The following is an 18,645-nucleotide window of genomic DNA, read 5'->3' as shown; positions in this document are numbered from 1 at the left end:
CCCTCCTCCTTGTGAAAGCCTCTTTGCCTAGCGCAATTCTTCTCCTTACGTCCCTACTACTTTGACCGTGTTGGTCCAAAACACTACCGAGATACGTAAACTGTTCTACATGCTCTAGCTTTTGCCCTCCTATTTTAATGTTAAGCTTGGCCTTTTTCTTTCTAGAAAATCGCATAACCTTTGTTTTCTTAATATTGATTCTCATCCCATACCTGTCGCACTGAATTTCCAATTCACTCAGCAATGCTTGCAGCCCCTTGGCTGACTGACAAACTATAGCTTGGTCATCAGCAAACCTAACTGATTTTACGAATTCCCCGCCCACTTTCATTCCTACCTCGAGTTCTTCCCATGCCTCTTTGATCATTTCTTCTGCGTACAGGTTGAACAGCAACGGTGATAATGGGCAACCCTGCCTTACACCCCTTCCTAACACTGCCCATCCTGACTCCCCGTTTCCCACCCTCACCTGAGCAGTCTGAGACATGTACAGGTTGCGGATTAGCCTCCTTTCCCTCCAATCTATTCCTATTTTCTGCAATATACTCATTAGTTTTTCCCAATTTACTCTATCAAACGCTTTTTCGAAATCTACGAAACAGGCAAATACCTCCTGGTTGTGTTCTATATTCCTCTCGATTAATAATCTCATTACTGCAATGGCCTCACGCGTACCTCTCCCCTTCCTAAACCCAAACTGATCATCCCCTAAGTAATCATTTGCCCTACTCTCTATCCTTTTGTTTATGATCCTGAGAACAACCTTAGCTGCGTGGGATATCAAACTAATTGTCCTATAGTCCTCACATGACGTGGCCTTTACCTTTTTCGGAATAGGAACTAAAACTGATCTCACAAAGTCTTCCGGCCAGATTCCCTCCTCATAAATACTACGGATCAGCCCATATAGCCTCTTCCTCCCACATTTTCCCAAGCATTTCAAAAGTTCCACGGGAATGTTATCTACCCCCACGGCCTTATTTAGTTTCATCTCCCTTAATGCCCTTTCTATCTCATTGTCTAGTATGCCTTGACCTAAGCTATCTTCCTCTACGTCATGTTCCTTTTCAATGTCTAACTTTGTTGGTCTAAGCTCTTTACTATACAGTTCTTCTACATATTCCTTCCATCTCTCTTGGATCTTTCCTGCGTCAACTATTACCTTACCGGCCTTATCTCTAACTGCTATCGTTGATCTCCCTTTCTTACTTCCCGATAAAGATTTAACTATGCTGTAAAGCGCACCGATTTCCCCCTTCCTCTGCAGACTTTCCATATCCTCGCACTGCGTCTTCCACCATGCTTCCTTTGCTTTATTTGTTGCCCGCCTCAATTTATTGTTCAATTCTTTGTACTTCATTTTGCCTAATTCTGTATTTATATTCTTCCATTTTCGCCGCTCATCCATTTTTGTAATCATCTCATCCGTGATCCATGGTTTACGAGTCCTTTTAGCGTTAACTGTTCCAATAGTGTCTTTTGCCGCTTTAGACAACCCTTTTTTGATACATTCCCATTTTTCTTCAATAGTACTTAGCTCTTTACCGTCCTCCATGATTTTCTCTACCGCCTGTTTGTATTCCTTTCTTTTCAACCCATTTAATGCTTCTACATTCCATTTTCTAATTCGCCGCCCCTGCCTTATCTTTTTAAAACGTACGCTACATTTCATAACAACTAAATTGTGGTCTGAGTCCGCATCCGCTCCCGGGAAGCTGTGGGAATTTATCACACTGTTCCTAAACCTGTGTCTAACCAGGATATAATCTAGCTGATATCTTCCCGAGTCACCTGGCATTTTCCATGTATACCTGCGTCTTTTGTGGTGTCTGAACCAAGTGTTGGTGATAACTAAGCCCTGTCTCCTGCAGAACTCAACTGCTTTCTCCCCGCGGTCATTCCTCGTGCCTAAACCGTAGTCCCCCACCTCATCACCATCTCTTCCTTCGCCTACTGTCGCATTCCAATCCCCCATCACTATCAAATGTTTCCCTGCAGGAACACATGCAATCATGTCCTCTAACTGATCGTATATCCTATCGACCTCTTCTTCCTTATGGTTGCTCGGTGGCATGTATACCTGGATAATAACTAAGTTCGTGGGTTCTGCTTTTATCTCCACTAGTAGTATTCTATCCGTTACCTGCTCTATGTTGACTACGCTTCTTCCTACCTCTTCATTTAATACTATGGCAACCCCTCGTTGGCTCTCGTCCCCACCGCTGTATATTATTCTATACTTTTCACTCCAGTAATCCCCGCTATCTTTCCATCTCACCTCGCATAGACCTAAAATATCTATATTTCCCCTTTCCATCTCTCGCTTAACATTCTCCAATTTCCCCGTCCTCATCATTGTCCTAACATTCCACGTTCCTATTCTAACTAATTTGGTCTTCTTCTCCTGCGTCTTCTGTCCTGCTGCTGCTGGTTTTCCCTTGCAAGGGTTTCGTGGGATGACGACCGCGGAAGCCTTGCCTCCCCCGCTGCCGGGCACGACACACGGCCGATTGGGCCGAGCCCCGTGGTTGCCAGGACTCAAAATATCTCTATTGTCCATCATATTTTTCTAGGGAATGATAATTGAGGTGGTTTCCCGTTGCCTTCCTCAATAGTGTTTTTAACGTGACACCATCACTTACTGGCCGCCCCACTGGGGTCAGACGCCATTGCAGCCGCCTCACTGAGGAACAGACGCTGCGTGGACTACCTTTCGTCTGGCTCCTAACCTTCGACCTATCTGGCATGGGTGACCCTACCAGGAGCAATTTTTATTACTCCCGCCAGTACAGCTCTAGGGGTCATCGGAACGCACAAGCCCTTCCACCACGTCAAGGTTGTAGTCCGGGGAGGGGCATATATATATATATAATCTTTTAAATATATATATGCATATATGTGTATATATACATATATATACGAGTATGTATATAAGGAATAGTTAAACTTAGCAACCCTGGGTTTGTCAAGATAATATTCTTTCTGTATTTTTAAATAACCCATAGCCTAAGACATATAGTAAATACGGCTTGATATAATATTGAATTAATGTTGGAAAATTACGGGAAGAAACTAGGTTTTTGAGAGCAATTTGAAGGGGGCAGGAAAAGTGTCACTGAAAGGGGATTTGAGAGTTAATAAGATGAAGACGGCCGAAAGGGAGAGGAAAACGTTGGGTAACGAGGAAGAGGGGACGAAGAATAGAATAGGTATGTTTAACGTAAATAAGGGATTCAGAATGATAGATATGGACAATTCCCCGTTTAGAGGAAGAATGATTTGATTTCATGCAAACAGGTAGTGTCATTTTGTGCAGTTTTCAGTAGTGCCCGAAACTGCTATGCTCCTCAGAACATTAGGTCACATTAGTTTTGCTGGTTTGATCAAAAATCTAACTTTGCCATTTATACTACCACCATGACCTTGATAGTATATATGTTAAGTGATATTGTTAAAAGAGAATTGATGATAAGAAAACGAAGGTAGTGAACTTCTCAAGAAAAGGTAGGCTAAGTTTATTAGATTTGAGGTAAATGAACTAGGGCACGTAGAATTATTTACTTTTATAGGTAGTCTGCTTCATTGAATTGGGTAAAAGAGGAAGGAAATTAAATAGCAATTACATGCAGTAAAGTTTATCAAAGAGGAAAGAGTTGATGAAAGGGATTTTGAGAAAAGGCATAGTGAAAATACTAGCAAACATTTCGATATGGAGCGTAATGTTGTATAGCTACGAACTTGGTCGCTGATGTTTGGCGTACATCGGAGGATTTCGAAATTGGGGTGTGGTGGAGAATGGAAAGAATAAAATGACGAGAAAAGAAAACAGGTGAAAAGTATTAAGAATAGTAAGGGACGAAGGGAGATCGTTGATTCAAAATAGTCTGGAAATAGGGATCCATTTTGCGAGGCAGTAAACTGTTGATGACTATGAAAGGTGGAAGAATACTGGGTGAGTGAGAAATAAGGAGGAAAAATCTGGCATTTTGGATGAGAAAAATGATCGTAAAAAGTGTGAGGACTTAAAAATGGTTTGCTTCAGAGTAGGGGGCTTATGACATTGGGTACCATTCTAGGTAAGGCTTAGAAGTGTAGAAGTGTTTAGTTCCTGAGTTAATCATAAACCTAACTTGCCCGGTAGGCTACTTTTTATACTAAAATCAGGGTACATAATGTTTTATTCACTCAGCAAGTCACTTCATTTGCTCAATACGAAATTCGATCTAGTGTGGGCTGTCATATTCAATCCTCTCCCTGTGGCAGAGACGGAGTGAAGGACAAACTGGCCCCTCTGCCCCGAATGCGTTATTTCACGCGCCGAAGGCTTTGGGCGAGATCATTTCCTCCCTCCCGCCTATCGAACCGACCTGTGGGTAGATGGAAATATTAATTTAAAGATAATAGACTTCAACACACCTTAGTGAGTAGGCGTAGATTATTGGAGCTAGCTATTGGCGAAAGAGAAAGGCATATCGGTGGAGTGGAATCCAGCTCGGCCACGCAAAATCTGAGATTTTTCCACATTGGATTTCAAATTTTACGACTGAGTGTATTTGTATCTGTGAGTCTTCATCGATGTTAATCCTCGCTGTACTTTGATCCAGGTGCAAATGTCACATTTTCTTAGAATGAGATTATTAAAGGAATATTAAACGTTGTAGCTAAAAAGGGAATGCTGTGCTAATATCAATTATTTATCACGGAAAGTCAGTTATCACTCACAGCCCAAGTTTAGCACCTACTATTATATATTCAACTTGAATATAATTTTCGTTCTTTTGAGGTTCTACACCGTTCCGATTTTTTTTTTCATTCTATGGTTAATTTATCATTAGCTGGTTGGCTAAATCTTTCCTTGCTTTGACTCATTATTTTCGTCCCTTTGGTGACGGCACCTTCGTCGATTCTCAGTCTTCGAGAATTGTGCTTATGGTGGTACTTTTTTCGACTCTCTTAATTTTTCTCGTCTGTAGTAGCGACTGGAAACCACATTTAATGCCATTCTATAGACTCTTAAACTCTAAAGATGCTTACAAAGCATTTTCATTGAAAGGCGAATTTTAAAGGTGGCCTATCTTCAAAGGTCCATAAATGTATGTAGCCAAGATTTTAAAGTTCAGAATGAAGAAAACGCAATACAATATAACTTTGACGTAGTTTATCTTTCCTGAATTTTTATGGTTGGATGCCTCTTGGACCTATATCGTCGTGCACTGAATCAAGTACTTCTATTTTGGAACCCTAATATAAGATACATTAAATTCTCGGTATTTTACGTAAATATATTTTTTTATGTTTATATATTTACGTCTTAGCATTACCGGAAAATGTACTAAATTATATTTATCACTTGGAAGCAGTGATTACTACTCAATAATAGTCAGATTAGATCACTCGGCTGAATAGGAGAAACATACACCTGCACTAGTATTTTAAAATACTTGAGTTTTACTCGCGAAAATGTTAGTCTCAGAACCATTACTGAGCACACCAATAACTTTGAAAGTAAGTCCTCATCGTCCTTCATCATGAGAAAATTTCATGAAAAGAATTCATTTATCAATGTAGCCAACAGGAAAAACAGCATATTGATTGTACATGAGTTTAAATAATACCCGGCGAAACCTAGATGCATGCTTAAGAGACGATTTGTGACTTTGTATTCAGGAGTCAAATGAAGTATGAATATTTTCATCTCGATAGCTTAATTTTTTCTCGATCAAAATGCCTGGGTTTTGTTCTATCGTACTCAAAGAGGAAATCGCAAAATAAAGTATAGAACTTTCAGAGGTCAGTTTTTGGCTTGAAATAATCTAGCGAGTTCCCAAAAATCTAAATCTCTTGGGAGAAAATCATACTGGTATGCAGTGGTCTCAATGCGGTTTCCTGAGAGAAAGAAAATCTAAAATGGCGTTCCTTCCTGTCAAGCAAAAAAATCTTCGTCCACGTACTCGACAGTTGGCATTACTTTCTCTGATTGTTTTTTTTTCTGACGGGAACCTGCCAAGACGCATCCCCATGTCGGAAAGCCTTCGACGTCAGTTCAGCGATCGGAATGTCGCCATCTTCATCCTGGCCGGGCGGGCGATTTCTACTAGTATTTACCGGGAATGACTCATTTAGGAGGATCATGGCCTTCCGCACGAGCAAACCAGGAACCCTTTCATTTGGCTTTTTATTTCCCACTCTCTCTCCCACTCGGTCCAGGGGAGACGCTTTCGTTGGGTAAGTACGTAAGTGGGTGATTCTCCTCATCCTCCAAGTGCTCTATGGTAATATTTGCATTCCATCAACTGCTTAACTCTCACTTTAGAAGGCTTAAAAATCTTGGCATGCCCTCCAAAGGAAAAGTCACCGCTCACGCCGCGTCTCTTGTGCCAGGGGTGTTTCTGCGATTGGAATCGAAGCACCTATCCTGAAAGGACGTAGAAAATTTATGGCTGTGAATGATGCCATGCACAATTTTCACCATTTTGTATGAGTTAACATTAGTAGGGAAAAGGAATTTGGAGCCTTGTATATGTGGGCAGCTTATTTATAATTGGCGTAAAAAATACACTATTGCATGGTTGTAGGTACTCTTCAAAAATTTGATTGTTTTTTCTGAAATTAACAGATCAAATGCATCGTGTTCAGGCAAGCAACAAGGCATACTCCAGCCATGTTTTTCTATACTGTTACCTGTTTTAGTACGTTTTGTTCATAGGTCCTCGCTTGTCACCGTGTTTACCAGGGACCAAACTACAAAGAATTGCTCAATTTATGTTAGGCATAGTTGGGCAAGAGAGTGAATTAATGGGGAAATTAGAGAAAGAAGAAAATTGGATGGAGGGTAGACTTTGAGAGGTAGTGGGATGCTGCATGTTTTTAAAGAGAAAGTTATGTAATAGTTTTCAGGGACTATTTATAAATCACCTTTACAAGGTAGAGAGATTAGAAGTTATGAAAATAAAGAAACAGTTGAATTAACTCCAATAGAGTGAATATATTCTAAACAGTGGAACTCATTTTATTTTAATGAATGTAATGCATCTATTATTTACGTACATGAGCACGATGATGTAATTCAGTTAATACTTTTTGATATAATGATAATGAATTGCACTACAATACAATTCAATAGTTAATAATTACTTGTTAATATTTAACCCCTCTATTACCGTCTTCAGCATTCCATTTCCTCTCAGTATTTTCCACATCCACTTGTTCTGCCATCTTTGAATTTTTCCAAAGAAACCTCACTCCTAGCCTGCCATTCCTAGAAGTGTATGATTGATTTTTCTTTCCATTCATTTTGTTTTCTCCATTCTCCTCCTCATCCACATCTCAGAAGCCTCCTATCAACGCTAACCCACTTTCCTAGATGACCAAGTTTCCGATCCATACAAAAATAAGTCCTATATAAATTTTTTCACCAGTCTTTTCTAAATGTTTCATCATACCACATCACCTGACATCAGCCCTCTCCTTTTCAGACAGGGAGTGTTAGTAAAGATGTAAAGAAAACATTAATTTTAAAAATAATTAATTACATGATAATACATTTAATTAAAGTATGTTAGATGTAATTATAGGTGTAATTTCCTTCTCTTTTCAGTTCTCAATATCGCCATCATCGTATTCCGCCACTGGGAGTGAGGATGCACTGAGATTCACCCGAAAGTTGAGTGTCCGCCGCTACTATAGATGGAGTTTCACCTTCCTCTCCGCATTCCTCCTCATCTTGCTCATCGCAGCTTCATCAGTTTATCTTGGATGTAAGTCAATTGAATACTCTATAAAAAATTTCCTTGGGAAGAGGATGTTGACGGCGAAAATAATGCCCTAGTGACCCTATACAGAGTCCCTTTTCGTTTTGGAGGATGATATTCTAAAGGCAATGCTGAAAAGAAGTATGATTTTTATTTGGCTCGCAACAGCTAGCGTTTATAAAGTCATTTAGTCACAAATTGGGCAACTTTATTAGCACTGCCGCTAATTGAGTGGCGCTCACAGGTTAATCACGACCTTCCGACATATGTAATGTCTTTCGTTTGTGGGATGGCATGGCGGTCCTACTAGCAACACAACCTAGTTCTCTGACCTCTCCTTCACGACCGTGACTAATCAGTATAGTTTATTGCCTTCGGAATAAGCGTGTCCTGTCTAATATTGTGTTATCTAATAGTGCATTGCCCTCTCTTCAGCAATTAATGCGTGTTTAGCATATCCAGCGTGAGCAAAATGTTTGTTATTTTTACGCTACTGATGCAGGAAGGATGCATAAAAAGATGGACAATGTCGGAGTTTATAACAGCTTTACAAAAACCCTTTCGTATTGTATGTAAAGTGCTTATTAGGCAAGTTATCTTATAGTCTCGCCGGTCGTTTCATTAATGAATATGGAAGAAGAGGGAGGGGGGAGGATTTCACGCATCCTTGCGCCAAGAAGAGGCCCCGATTATTTATTTAGGTCCGAACTATATAAGATTAACAAAAAAACTAAGTATACCATTGGCGTGCCAAATCAATAATTCATAAATGTCCTCTTTAATTCAAAATTGCGGCGTCTCATGCCCATAATGGAGCTCCGAAATCCGGTTGAGTTTGGTTCACTGCTCACCCCTCCCCGCCGAAATCGTGACTGATGCAAAAACCGCGCGTTCGTTGGCGTGCGCAATGCCCTTCCGCATTCCCTCCGCATCGTTTATTAAGAGAAATGCACTAAAGGTCGCACCAATTCCTCGGATAAAAGGACCCACCCATTTCGGAGGGCACGCCCAGTTACAGTCCGAATGAACCAGAACCCAATTCAAAGCCTCTGGCGCGTTCCGTACCTCGGCTGTACCTTATTCCGGGGCCGAAAATGATGATATCTGTAAAATGTCATAATGATAACGATATAGAAGTATACCAATGTCTTCTGGGAGAATTGGACGATTTGTAAGATTGATGTATCGGAGTGTAAGCTGTATGCTAAACAAGAGTACATACTTCAATTTTTTTTGTTATGCCGAGGTCATTCGACAGGGAAGGGGATAATTTACGGTGTATCTTAAACGACTGTGATTTTCCGATACCCCTGCGTGCCGATTATTTCGCTCCTATCGGGTATTTACGATATTTATGCGTGGATGAGGATGCGCGTATATAAGGATGAAGAGGTATGGTAGTCCAATAGGTAGAGCGGTGGGTTGCAGGACCTGGGTTGACCTTCGGGTGACGACTGCGGGCACCCTCGGTTTCACCCAAGTCGCGTGGTTTTTCTGGATACCAGAGCTGTATTTATGTGGTACAGAAGGAAATAAAGTAAAGCAATAGAGTGAGAAATGAAGGAATGTCAAACAGAAGTGAAGAATAAAGATGTTATGACCAAAGTATAAGTTTTAGATTGGTTATATCTTAAGATGAAACTGTTCACAAATACGAACAGCTATAGAGAAGGCAGATGGAAAAAGGTAGAGCATATGCCGGACATAATGGAAAGAAGGCGTAGTGAAAAGATTAAATGGATGCACAGGAGAAAGGTGGCTCGAAGGCCAGTTGATACTCGTATTAAGATAGCTTTACAAATGAAGAAGAAATTATTTTAATTCAGCATCATCATCAGTATTTCAATCCTAGGATTGGTTTACTGCAGCTGTTACATTCTACTCTTATGATAATGCAAGGCAAGGCTGCATATTCTAGGGAGAATAATGTGGTGGTTACCCGTTGCCTTCCATATCGCAGTACTGCGTCCGATACCGTGAACTTCACTCTCTCCCGCAGCTGATACTGGGCTGACACACTCGGTCTGCGCCACCAGTGCCTAATGATGAAACTGCTGCATTTCAGCATGGGTTCAAGTTAGCTATATAGTAGGAGTCTATTTTTCTCGTTTTCTCGTTCCGAAATACCATTATTGTAATGTTTCTGTAAATGTTTGAATGCCTCGTTCCGAAAAACTATTAGCAAACTTTTTCTAAGCTGAAAAATGTTCGCCGGCTACGGGAATGGAACCTGCGACCCAGCGGCTTCACAGGCAGACACGCTACCTCTGGTCCTCCCTCGCCCCTAAGTTCCGCAAGGGAAAAACTTATGAAATCGGGACATTAAATGTTTTAATGGGAATTTTCTACTAAAACCCTACATTTCTTCTGCAGAGACAGTTATCACTCATTTGTGTCATGGCGATTAGGTGAAGTGGAAGATAATTATCCTGGTACAGTAATCATTCTAAAAGAACAAAACGGCGTTATTTACTAGAATAAAACAGGCATCAATAACAATCACAGCACCTCTCTAGGTACTGCGTAGTGAGTCCCGAAAGATGTGATTCTACGTCCAACCAATCATTCAATCTAAATACAACCCGTTGCTTACTCCTTAGTTAAGTGAGGTTGGAATTACGATTGAGATTTGAATGGACTGGGAGTATGAAGGCAATCCCGACCCTGATATGTGAATTTGACACACCGCAGCGCGCCGTTGGGCTTAATAAATTAGGTGGGCTCACCTACCAAACATCACCTTCGGATAGATTATCGTGATATATATATATATGTATATATATATATATATATAGTATATATATATATGTGTGTGTGTGTGTGTGTATATATATACTATATATATATTTGTGTATAAACTTTGACAGCAACAAACAATATAGGAACACATAAAAAGATCACTCACTTGTTATTTCTAGATCATTTCGACGGAATTCAACTCCATCTTCATCGGAAGAAATAGAAGTAATGACTGCTATATAAAAAATGTAATAGAAGTAATGACTGCTATATACTAATATATACTTATATATATACTTATACTTATATATACACTATATACTTATATATATATATATATATATATATATATATATATATATATATATATATATATATATATATATATATATATATGTATATATAATATGGACGAACGTACGGTCCACTTCTGGACTCGATCCGATAAGCATGGATACCCGAAGAAGATAATAAAGCTGATACGCCTCTAGAGTAGAGCAATTTTGAGAGGGTAAATTTGGGCGCACTGCTTGAGAAAGTCCTCGAAGAATTCAGTTATCTTAGGACTATCTTTGGACTTAATCACCGAGATAATTGTCGTGGCGCACAGTTCATTGCAGTATAGGACAGCGAATTCACGAGCGTCAATTGACCGAATGAGGACAATCCCTTTCCCACCCGTTTGTTACTTCGACTGACCCCCACGAAAAAAATCTTCGGAGCACGCCCGATTGGTGGCGAAACAAACGGGAAATTACTCCATTAGAAGAAGTCAAACCAAACGAAACCATTTTTCTCGCGGCCATTGGATTTATCTATGAAACACTTGGGAGCAGATATAACGGGCCACCACTGCAATAGCGTGCATTCTGAACTAAACCGATATGCTATGGATGTCAAGTCGAATCGTTTCCAGTTATAGCACAATGTATAGAGTTGACATGGTAATATAAAATTTCCAGTGCAGACAGAATATTTTAATTTCTAAGTCATGCACTTTTCATGCACATTTCTAAGTAATGCATAGCGCGTCTCGACAACGTGATAGGTATGCTATAACGACAAGCATACTTCATTAAGATAGCAATTATCCGAAAGCGAATTCTCGCCTCTTGGGCCCTGTACACAAATCATATTCATAATCTTTGTAGGGTATAAGGCTTTTTCCACCATGCTTCTTCAATTTTGTCGTCAAATTCAGTTACCTGGATCCAACCTTCTCTATCAAAAATCTTTTTGCTTTCCAATGCGCATATAGGAGCTTGATATAGTGTATTATCCTCATTTGCAAAGTCTTTTGGGTAAACGAGTTTTCGGAAGAGTTGCTTATGATTTTCGTTAGATGTATTTCCACTTACTTTGGTATAAGTTTATTATTCTCTGGGATCACAGCTAGATCCATGAAATAAATATCATTGTACCTGTAAATCCACTAAGCGAAATCCCGTCGTCGGACCCATTTTTGTAAATTCCTATCGTTCGTTTCTACCGATTATTTCAATCCGAGGGGTGGTCTTTTGGGTGAGGGTAGAGCTCACGCTATAACAAGTCCTAAAGCGTGTTTAAATGAAGTATTGAGTAGTTTAGGGAAGGCGTCTCGTCCCTTATTCCGCATGCAGTTCCGCCAGCTAAGGTTTACAGGGTCTGTAGTTGGGAGGGTCTAGAAGTATTCCCCAGATTTGTATCAGGGGTATTTGGGTCATAGACCGAACCATATACCCACAAGTGTCCACCACTTTTAGCAACCCATATTAGTGGATAATTTATGTTTTCCACAAAGAGAGGGGATCGAGATGGTGAGGTGGCTATCGTATTGGCTTCCCACCCAGAGGGTTCGGGTTCAAATCCCGGCGGTGTTGAATATTTTTCAGTGATATCTCGATCCCTACTTGAAGTGCTTTGTGGAGAGCACCTTGAGTGAGTACGCCGTCCGTCGGATGGGACGTTAAGCTGCGGACCCCTTGGCGCCTTTCGCAAAGAGTAGGCTAATGCCGACGCCGGGTTTCTCTCCACCCTTCATCCTTTCCTGTCCATCCCCTATGGCGCAAATGACCTCAGCTGTCGGTCGCCTCCCCTAAATACTACTACTACTACCACAAAGGGTCAATGAAGAATTTAAGCGACTCTCTTACATTACGGTCTATTTTAGTCGATTTTTCCATGCCAACACTGTGATGTTGAAAAAATCAGTGTGCCGTTACAGGTAAATTACGAGAATGCGCTCCAACTTGGATATTGTTAGGCAGGCGAGGCGTTGTGAGGGAGAGGATCATCGTAATGTCAGTGCATAGCTGGGTTTTTCCAGCTGTTCCGAAGATTGAAAGCATATCTCACCGATAGCTCCGCCCCAGACAATTCATTAACGAGCAACACAACAAACCGAGGTGGGCCCCGTGACCTTCGGGTTAACCTGCAGGCGCGTTGCCCACCCGTCCGACTCGGTCGGGGGGGTGGGGGGGGGGGAGCAGGTATTTAAAAGAACGTCAAGGAGAGCAGGCACGGGCGGACCCATAGGGGGCGGTCCGCTCTTCCCCTCAGATCCTTTTCAAGCGCAGCAAATGGACTCCATGACCGGACCCGCACGATGGTAAACTTACCGTAATAATCAAAATGATGAACTACAGTAAAAAAATAATTGATCAACGTTTCGAAGAACATTTGGGGTTAATATTTAAAAATCCCACCACCTAAATGAGTCAATAGTTACAAATGTGATTCCTCCGTTTCATCCCCTTTAACCAGCCTTTAAATGTAGATCGTTAAACGCCATTATTCCGAAAAAAGGACGGGTTAGACAATTATAAAAGGAACAACATTGAAAATGTTACACGAACCAAGAATGCAGGAGTTCATGGATGGGAACTAAAACTTTTGAGATTGTAGTCATTTTTTTCCTCGCATTGCTTTCGATTCGTAAAACTAAAAAAGACTCCGTGAAATGATGATCCCATTCTCAGAGAACGAACGTCCAATACTTTTTAAGTGACCCCACACGTCATGCCACGCAAGCTCAAGCACGCAACGGCTCACGTGCCAGTGCCCCGACGTGTGCCAGGGAACAACTTTTCATAGGGGTAGCATTCCAGGCATCAGGAAAAAGAAATAAAAGTACAGTCCACCCCATTCCTATGGTGCCGAGGTCACATTGTTATACCCCTTCTCTCTACTTAGTCGAATTGTTTGCTGTGGGGGCGTTGGGTGGTCCGCTCGGTTCCAAGGCGATCGAGCGTCCTCGACACTTCCGTGGGAGGTTGAATTACTCCCGATTGAATGCTCACGAAGTGTCCGGCCGCAAGTCTTGTCCGCCACGACCACATTTAAGAGCCTCCTCATTCCACGGGGAGGGCCTCACCTCCCTGCCGCGGTGCCCACACTTGGGCCGGATAGTCGGTCAGCCCCAAGGGCTTTGTGTGCGCGGCCCAGACACCAAAAGAAGCGAACGTTCCGCCTCCCATCGTTCACACCAGGTGAAGTCTCCGAAGCGAACGGAGAGGTGGAAGACTGTGCGCCGTCTCCCGCGTAAAAAAACCTTCGTTCGGAGACACGGAACGCATGTAACTAGGGCGAGAAGATGAACCCACTGAGAAGTATGCTGGAATATTCCTGGATTATTTTGAATTTATATTTTTTCAAAAAGTTCATTTTTTCTGCTTAGTGAGTGGCTGATGGAAATCAAATGACTGGAAGAATTTATACTTACATCCATGCCATACGACTATATTTTCATACTTAACGAAAGAAATTGGCATACGAATCTTGAAGAATCACGCGACCATGTGTACAACGGTTGAAGAATAACGGTGTCATATATGGACTGAGTGCAAAAAGCACGGTAGATGATACAAGATGTTTTAAGCACGATTATTGAGAAGCCTCGCCTCTATTTGAGGGAGAGAATGTGAAAGGACAAAGTCTTGCAATTTGATGAGGAATTGACGATAGGGTCCACATTGCGCTCAACCACCTCCATGTGTACATATCGAACATGCTCCCACAAACATAGATTCTTGGTCAATGTAATAAGGAGACATACACCTTAAGGCTAGTCGTAAAAATTCAACAACTGGGCGTGTGTTTTTCTCGCAGGATTTGCTATCTGAAACCTGCAATCAAAGATATCAATATATCAATAGAATTAGGAGTAAAATGTGGAGGCGAATTCATAAAATCAGTTAGGTTTGCTGATGACCAAGCTCTAATTTGTCAGTCAGGCAAGGGATTGCAAGCATTGCTGAGTTAATTGGAAACTCATTGCGATAGATAAGGGGTGAGAATTAATATTAATAAAAAAAAGGTTATGCGATTTTCCAGAAAAAAAGGCTAAGCTAAACATTAAAATAGGAGGGCAAAAAGTATTGATCGGCAGAGGGATGTTCAAGAGTGTGATATAGAGGGAAGAATGTTAGGCAAACGAGAAAAGGGCAGGAACAGGATAGGGATGTTGGACGTGATAGACGGAGGAAGGAAGTATACACAGATGAAGAGGGACTTGATGTAGAGTATGCTGCTAGATTATGTTTTATTAGGAGTCACAAAATATTTATTTGGTAGTTGTGTCCATCCAAAACCTACCTTAATCGGTAGATTAATTAATAATAATAATATCAACGGAGTAACAAAGAAAAGACGCTCGGATTCCTTTTCTCTCTAAATGAGGCAATCCTATTCTTTCTGTTATAAGTTTTATTGAAAATCTCTGTATCTTACCCCACCAAAACTTCAATTTATCGATTTAGAGGTCAAGATGAAGCTCATGCGTATGATCTTCAAACATTTTTCTTGACTGCATAACCTCATATTTACAGCCTTTTACCTCTCATCCTTTCTCTTTCCTCCGCCGACTTGCTATTTAATTGAGTTCTTTCATTGGATTGTTTTTAAATCTTATTATGTACTGATTTTTTTATCCGCTATGGTATCATTTCCCACTTTCTTCCCGGTCTCAATTGAATTAGGCGTCTTCCATTTCCGTAAATACGCGGTCGGCTCTCCGTCCTGACCTTCAGAGCGTGTTGCAAGAGAAATATTATAGAGATCTCGATCTTTTGGTTCGTAAGAAAAATAACGAATTCCCATTTTGTGTGAGATACAGACATTTTAGCCAATGTCCAATCAGGATCAGCTCTGAAAAATTCTCCTAGTGGCTTTCTTCAGCAGAATTAAGTTATTATCATTTGAAAGTTCCAGGTTTGGCGCACAAAAGGATTCAGAATGCGATTCTTATACAGGAGAAGGGATAAAAACAGAATTTCACTTTTCAGCCGCACCGTCGTCGCTCTCCGCTGAGAAGATTTGACAATGGGCCATTGTGGAAATCAATTTCGTGACTCGAGTAGTACAAAACGTTTGCACAATAAGCGCCGTTACTTTTTTGGGCTAGATTGGTAAGAGGGAGGAAATGTGGAGCAACACGATCCAATTACAGCCAGCGTGTCTTCTCACGAATTCCCTCAGCTCTTTAAAACTCTACAGGCGGGCTATCATACCCGATGGTTTGACCACATGCGAAAGGGTGTGTGTGACGGGTTTATTGCAGTTCTAGAAAATATTTATTGATATTTTTCTAAAGATGTATTTCACTATTTTGCCAAATATTTCTAGCTTGCCTACATTAATCATTCTCAACCTTGGCAAAATCAACTGCATTGCGCTATAGGAGCTCTTGATAAGGATATTAAAACAATAAACATTGAAGGATATTCAGAAGAATGAGTGTGAATACATTAGAATCTCATAATAGTCCCGTCACAACATTCTCGTAGAGTGCCATTCTAACAAAAAGATTATTTCTGATAACTTATTTTAAGGTTATCCACCGCTCCTCGTGAGACAAAAACATTCCTCGCAACATAGGATTGTTTGTTCCACATACTTTTTGGCTGGTTCCCTTACCTCGTCTGGCATGCTAATGAAATTATGTTATCAGAATTGATTCCTAAGTTTCAGTGTTGACTTTGTTCGTTTTGTACTTTTCAATTTGGTCTTTATGAATGCAATCATAGTGTATAACATTGTTGGCCATACACATTTTGTAATGATCGTACGATAACATATTTTCGTTCATGTGATGAATGCGATTGCATTATATTGTTGCTAAACTTACAAATTAAATCTTCCAAGAGAGGGTTGCTCTTGATAACCTTGCTTTTATTTCTTAATGGATGAATATATTATCAGAGAATGGTTTAATTTTTTAATTAACAAAGTTCACTGGTATATTTGATTGAGGGGAAAGTGCTAGGCAAGCGAAGAAGGGGCAGGCGAAGAATATTTGGACGTTATGAAAGAAGGAAGGAAGCATGCGGAATTAAAGAAGGGCTTATTACAGTGACAGATGTCAGGTTTGGTTTTATTAGGAGGGGAAATTAAATTATCGTGTCATGTTGTTCACGGTTGTCATTGTGAAATACTAATGTTAAACCTAATATCGGAAGAACTCAACGCCGGGAACGCTGCAGTCCAAAAGCTATTCGACTTCTTTACTTTTACAAATAATTAGCGACTTCAATATCGAGCGAGTACTAATCCAACGTTCAAAATCTAATTGTTTAAAAAAAAATAATTCACAGCCTTTAATGGGATAGATGGTGAGATGATAAATGACGAAATTATTTCAAAATGTGTTGTATTTCTAAGCTGGGGTGTAGTTTGGAATTTGAGTTAATATAAACAATGGTCGTCTGCTGAATAAAATGCAATACAAGTAAAAGAAACAATCTATCGTCTGGCTTACATATTTAACATAAATGTAAAAATTATAAAGTTGTGACACAAAGGCCTGAAATGTATGCAAAAACTCGCGCCGAATGTTTCGTTATTTTCTGGCTGAAGCTAATGATAACCGAATGAAAACATCCACGAAGGTCTCATTTTGTTTCCCAAGTTCCCACTTCAAATGCTAATGACATTGCACCATGTGGTTTTCCCGCAACAACCGGCTTTTCTGAGGTCTGAAACGTGTAATTTGGTTGTAGACATTCCTCCGTCATTTAATGACTACTTTATAGCCAAGTTGGTCTTCCACGACACTTCCCGCAACAGGTATTGGCTCGTCAGTGATATCCGTCATATCGTCTCCTTTTTCCCGCTCTGCTATTTTCCGCAATTAATTACAATTCGTCGCAAAGACGTTTATCAGATAGGAGGAAAGTATTTTAAGAACTGTTGGTGGGTTCCCAGGTTTTTGAACGCTTCCATGCGTAAGACGATGAAGGTCGACGCTCGAGTTCTTTCAGACGATTAAGTCCATTGAGACTGAAGCACCGAATAATTATGGATAGCAATCACTCTGAAATTACATGCGTGAGAAATCCGAAAGGAAAATAACATTGTTAAACCACCGAGGCCCGGAGATTTTCTCGTGTGAAAAACACTGCGTGTATTCTGGGTGCATAGCAATCGAAAACAAATTTCAACCACTCATTATTTAACAATAATTATCATAATCCATTGCCTTTAGCAACATTTCCATTTTATTCCAAATTGGTTATATGCATGTTTAGTAAACCATGAGCTCTTTTATTCATATCTTCCAAACTAAATGAGTAAATAATTTATTATCGTTTATTGTTATTATTTAACGAAATCAGTGTTTCGTATGCATTACTCTTATTCTGCTAGGCTAAGGCATTGCCTCCTTTTCATAAACCATCGTACTTGCATCAGAGTTAATTTATTAATAATTATTCTTTTTTCTTCTCACAAGCCGTTTTTGTTGCAAAATCATCACGTCTCTTAACTTTCATAAAGTCAAGTACATTTTTTGTAAAATCATGCGGGTATATACGATCGTATGGTTATCATTTATAACTATCCAGTTATGAAATTTGGGAAGCTATGTTTTTGCATGAAATTCATCATTATCCGTTACCTAAACCAGTTTGTTCATTGACGCTGGCTGATAGGCGTATATTGGAAGCTTTTGAAATATGAGTGTGGATAAGGATGGAGAAGGTGATTTGGATGGAAAGGAAAACAAATGAGTAAGTGTTGGTTATGGTGGGCGGAGAGAGGGGTTTGTTGGGAGAAATCATAAGGAGGCAGAAAAAATTGATGAAGGGCGTATTGATCGGCAGTAGGATGTTGAAGACTGTAATAGAGGGGAGAATGTTGCGCAAACGAGCAAGGGGCAGGAATAGGATAGGGATGTTGGACG

At 40.4% G+C, this 18,645-nt stretch overlaps 1 protein-coding gene across 1 annotated transcript in view; it reads left to right on the top strand.

Annotated features, from left to right (window-relative positions):
• LOC139698570 (atrial natriuretic peptide-converting enzyme) overlaps positions 1-18,645 on the top strand; it is a 110,766-nt gene that overhangs the window by 54,941 nt on the left and 37,180 nt on the right. The window contains exon 2 of the mRNA XM_071597410.1: positions 7,598-7,757. Coding sequence (XP_071453511.1) covers positions 7,598-7,757 — 160 coding nt within the window. The remainder of the gene's footprint in view (positions 1-7,597; positions 7,758-18,645) is intronic.

This window comes from Hetaerina americana, unplaced genomic scaffold (assembly GCF_022747635.1).
Source record: "Hetaerina americana unplaced genomic scaffold, ioHetAmer1.1.p SCAF_89, whole genome shotgun sequence".
Lineage (NCBI taxonomy): Eukaryota > Metazoa > Arthropoda > Insecta > Odonata > Calopterygidae > Hetaerina > Hetaerina americana.
The sequence above is the reverse complement of the archived record's forward strand: the minus strand, read 5'-3'. Positions and strand labels throughout refer to the sequence as shown.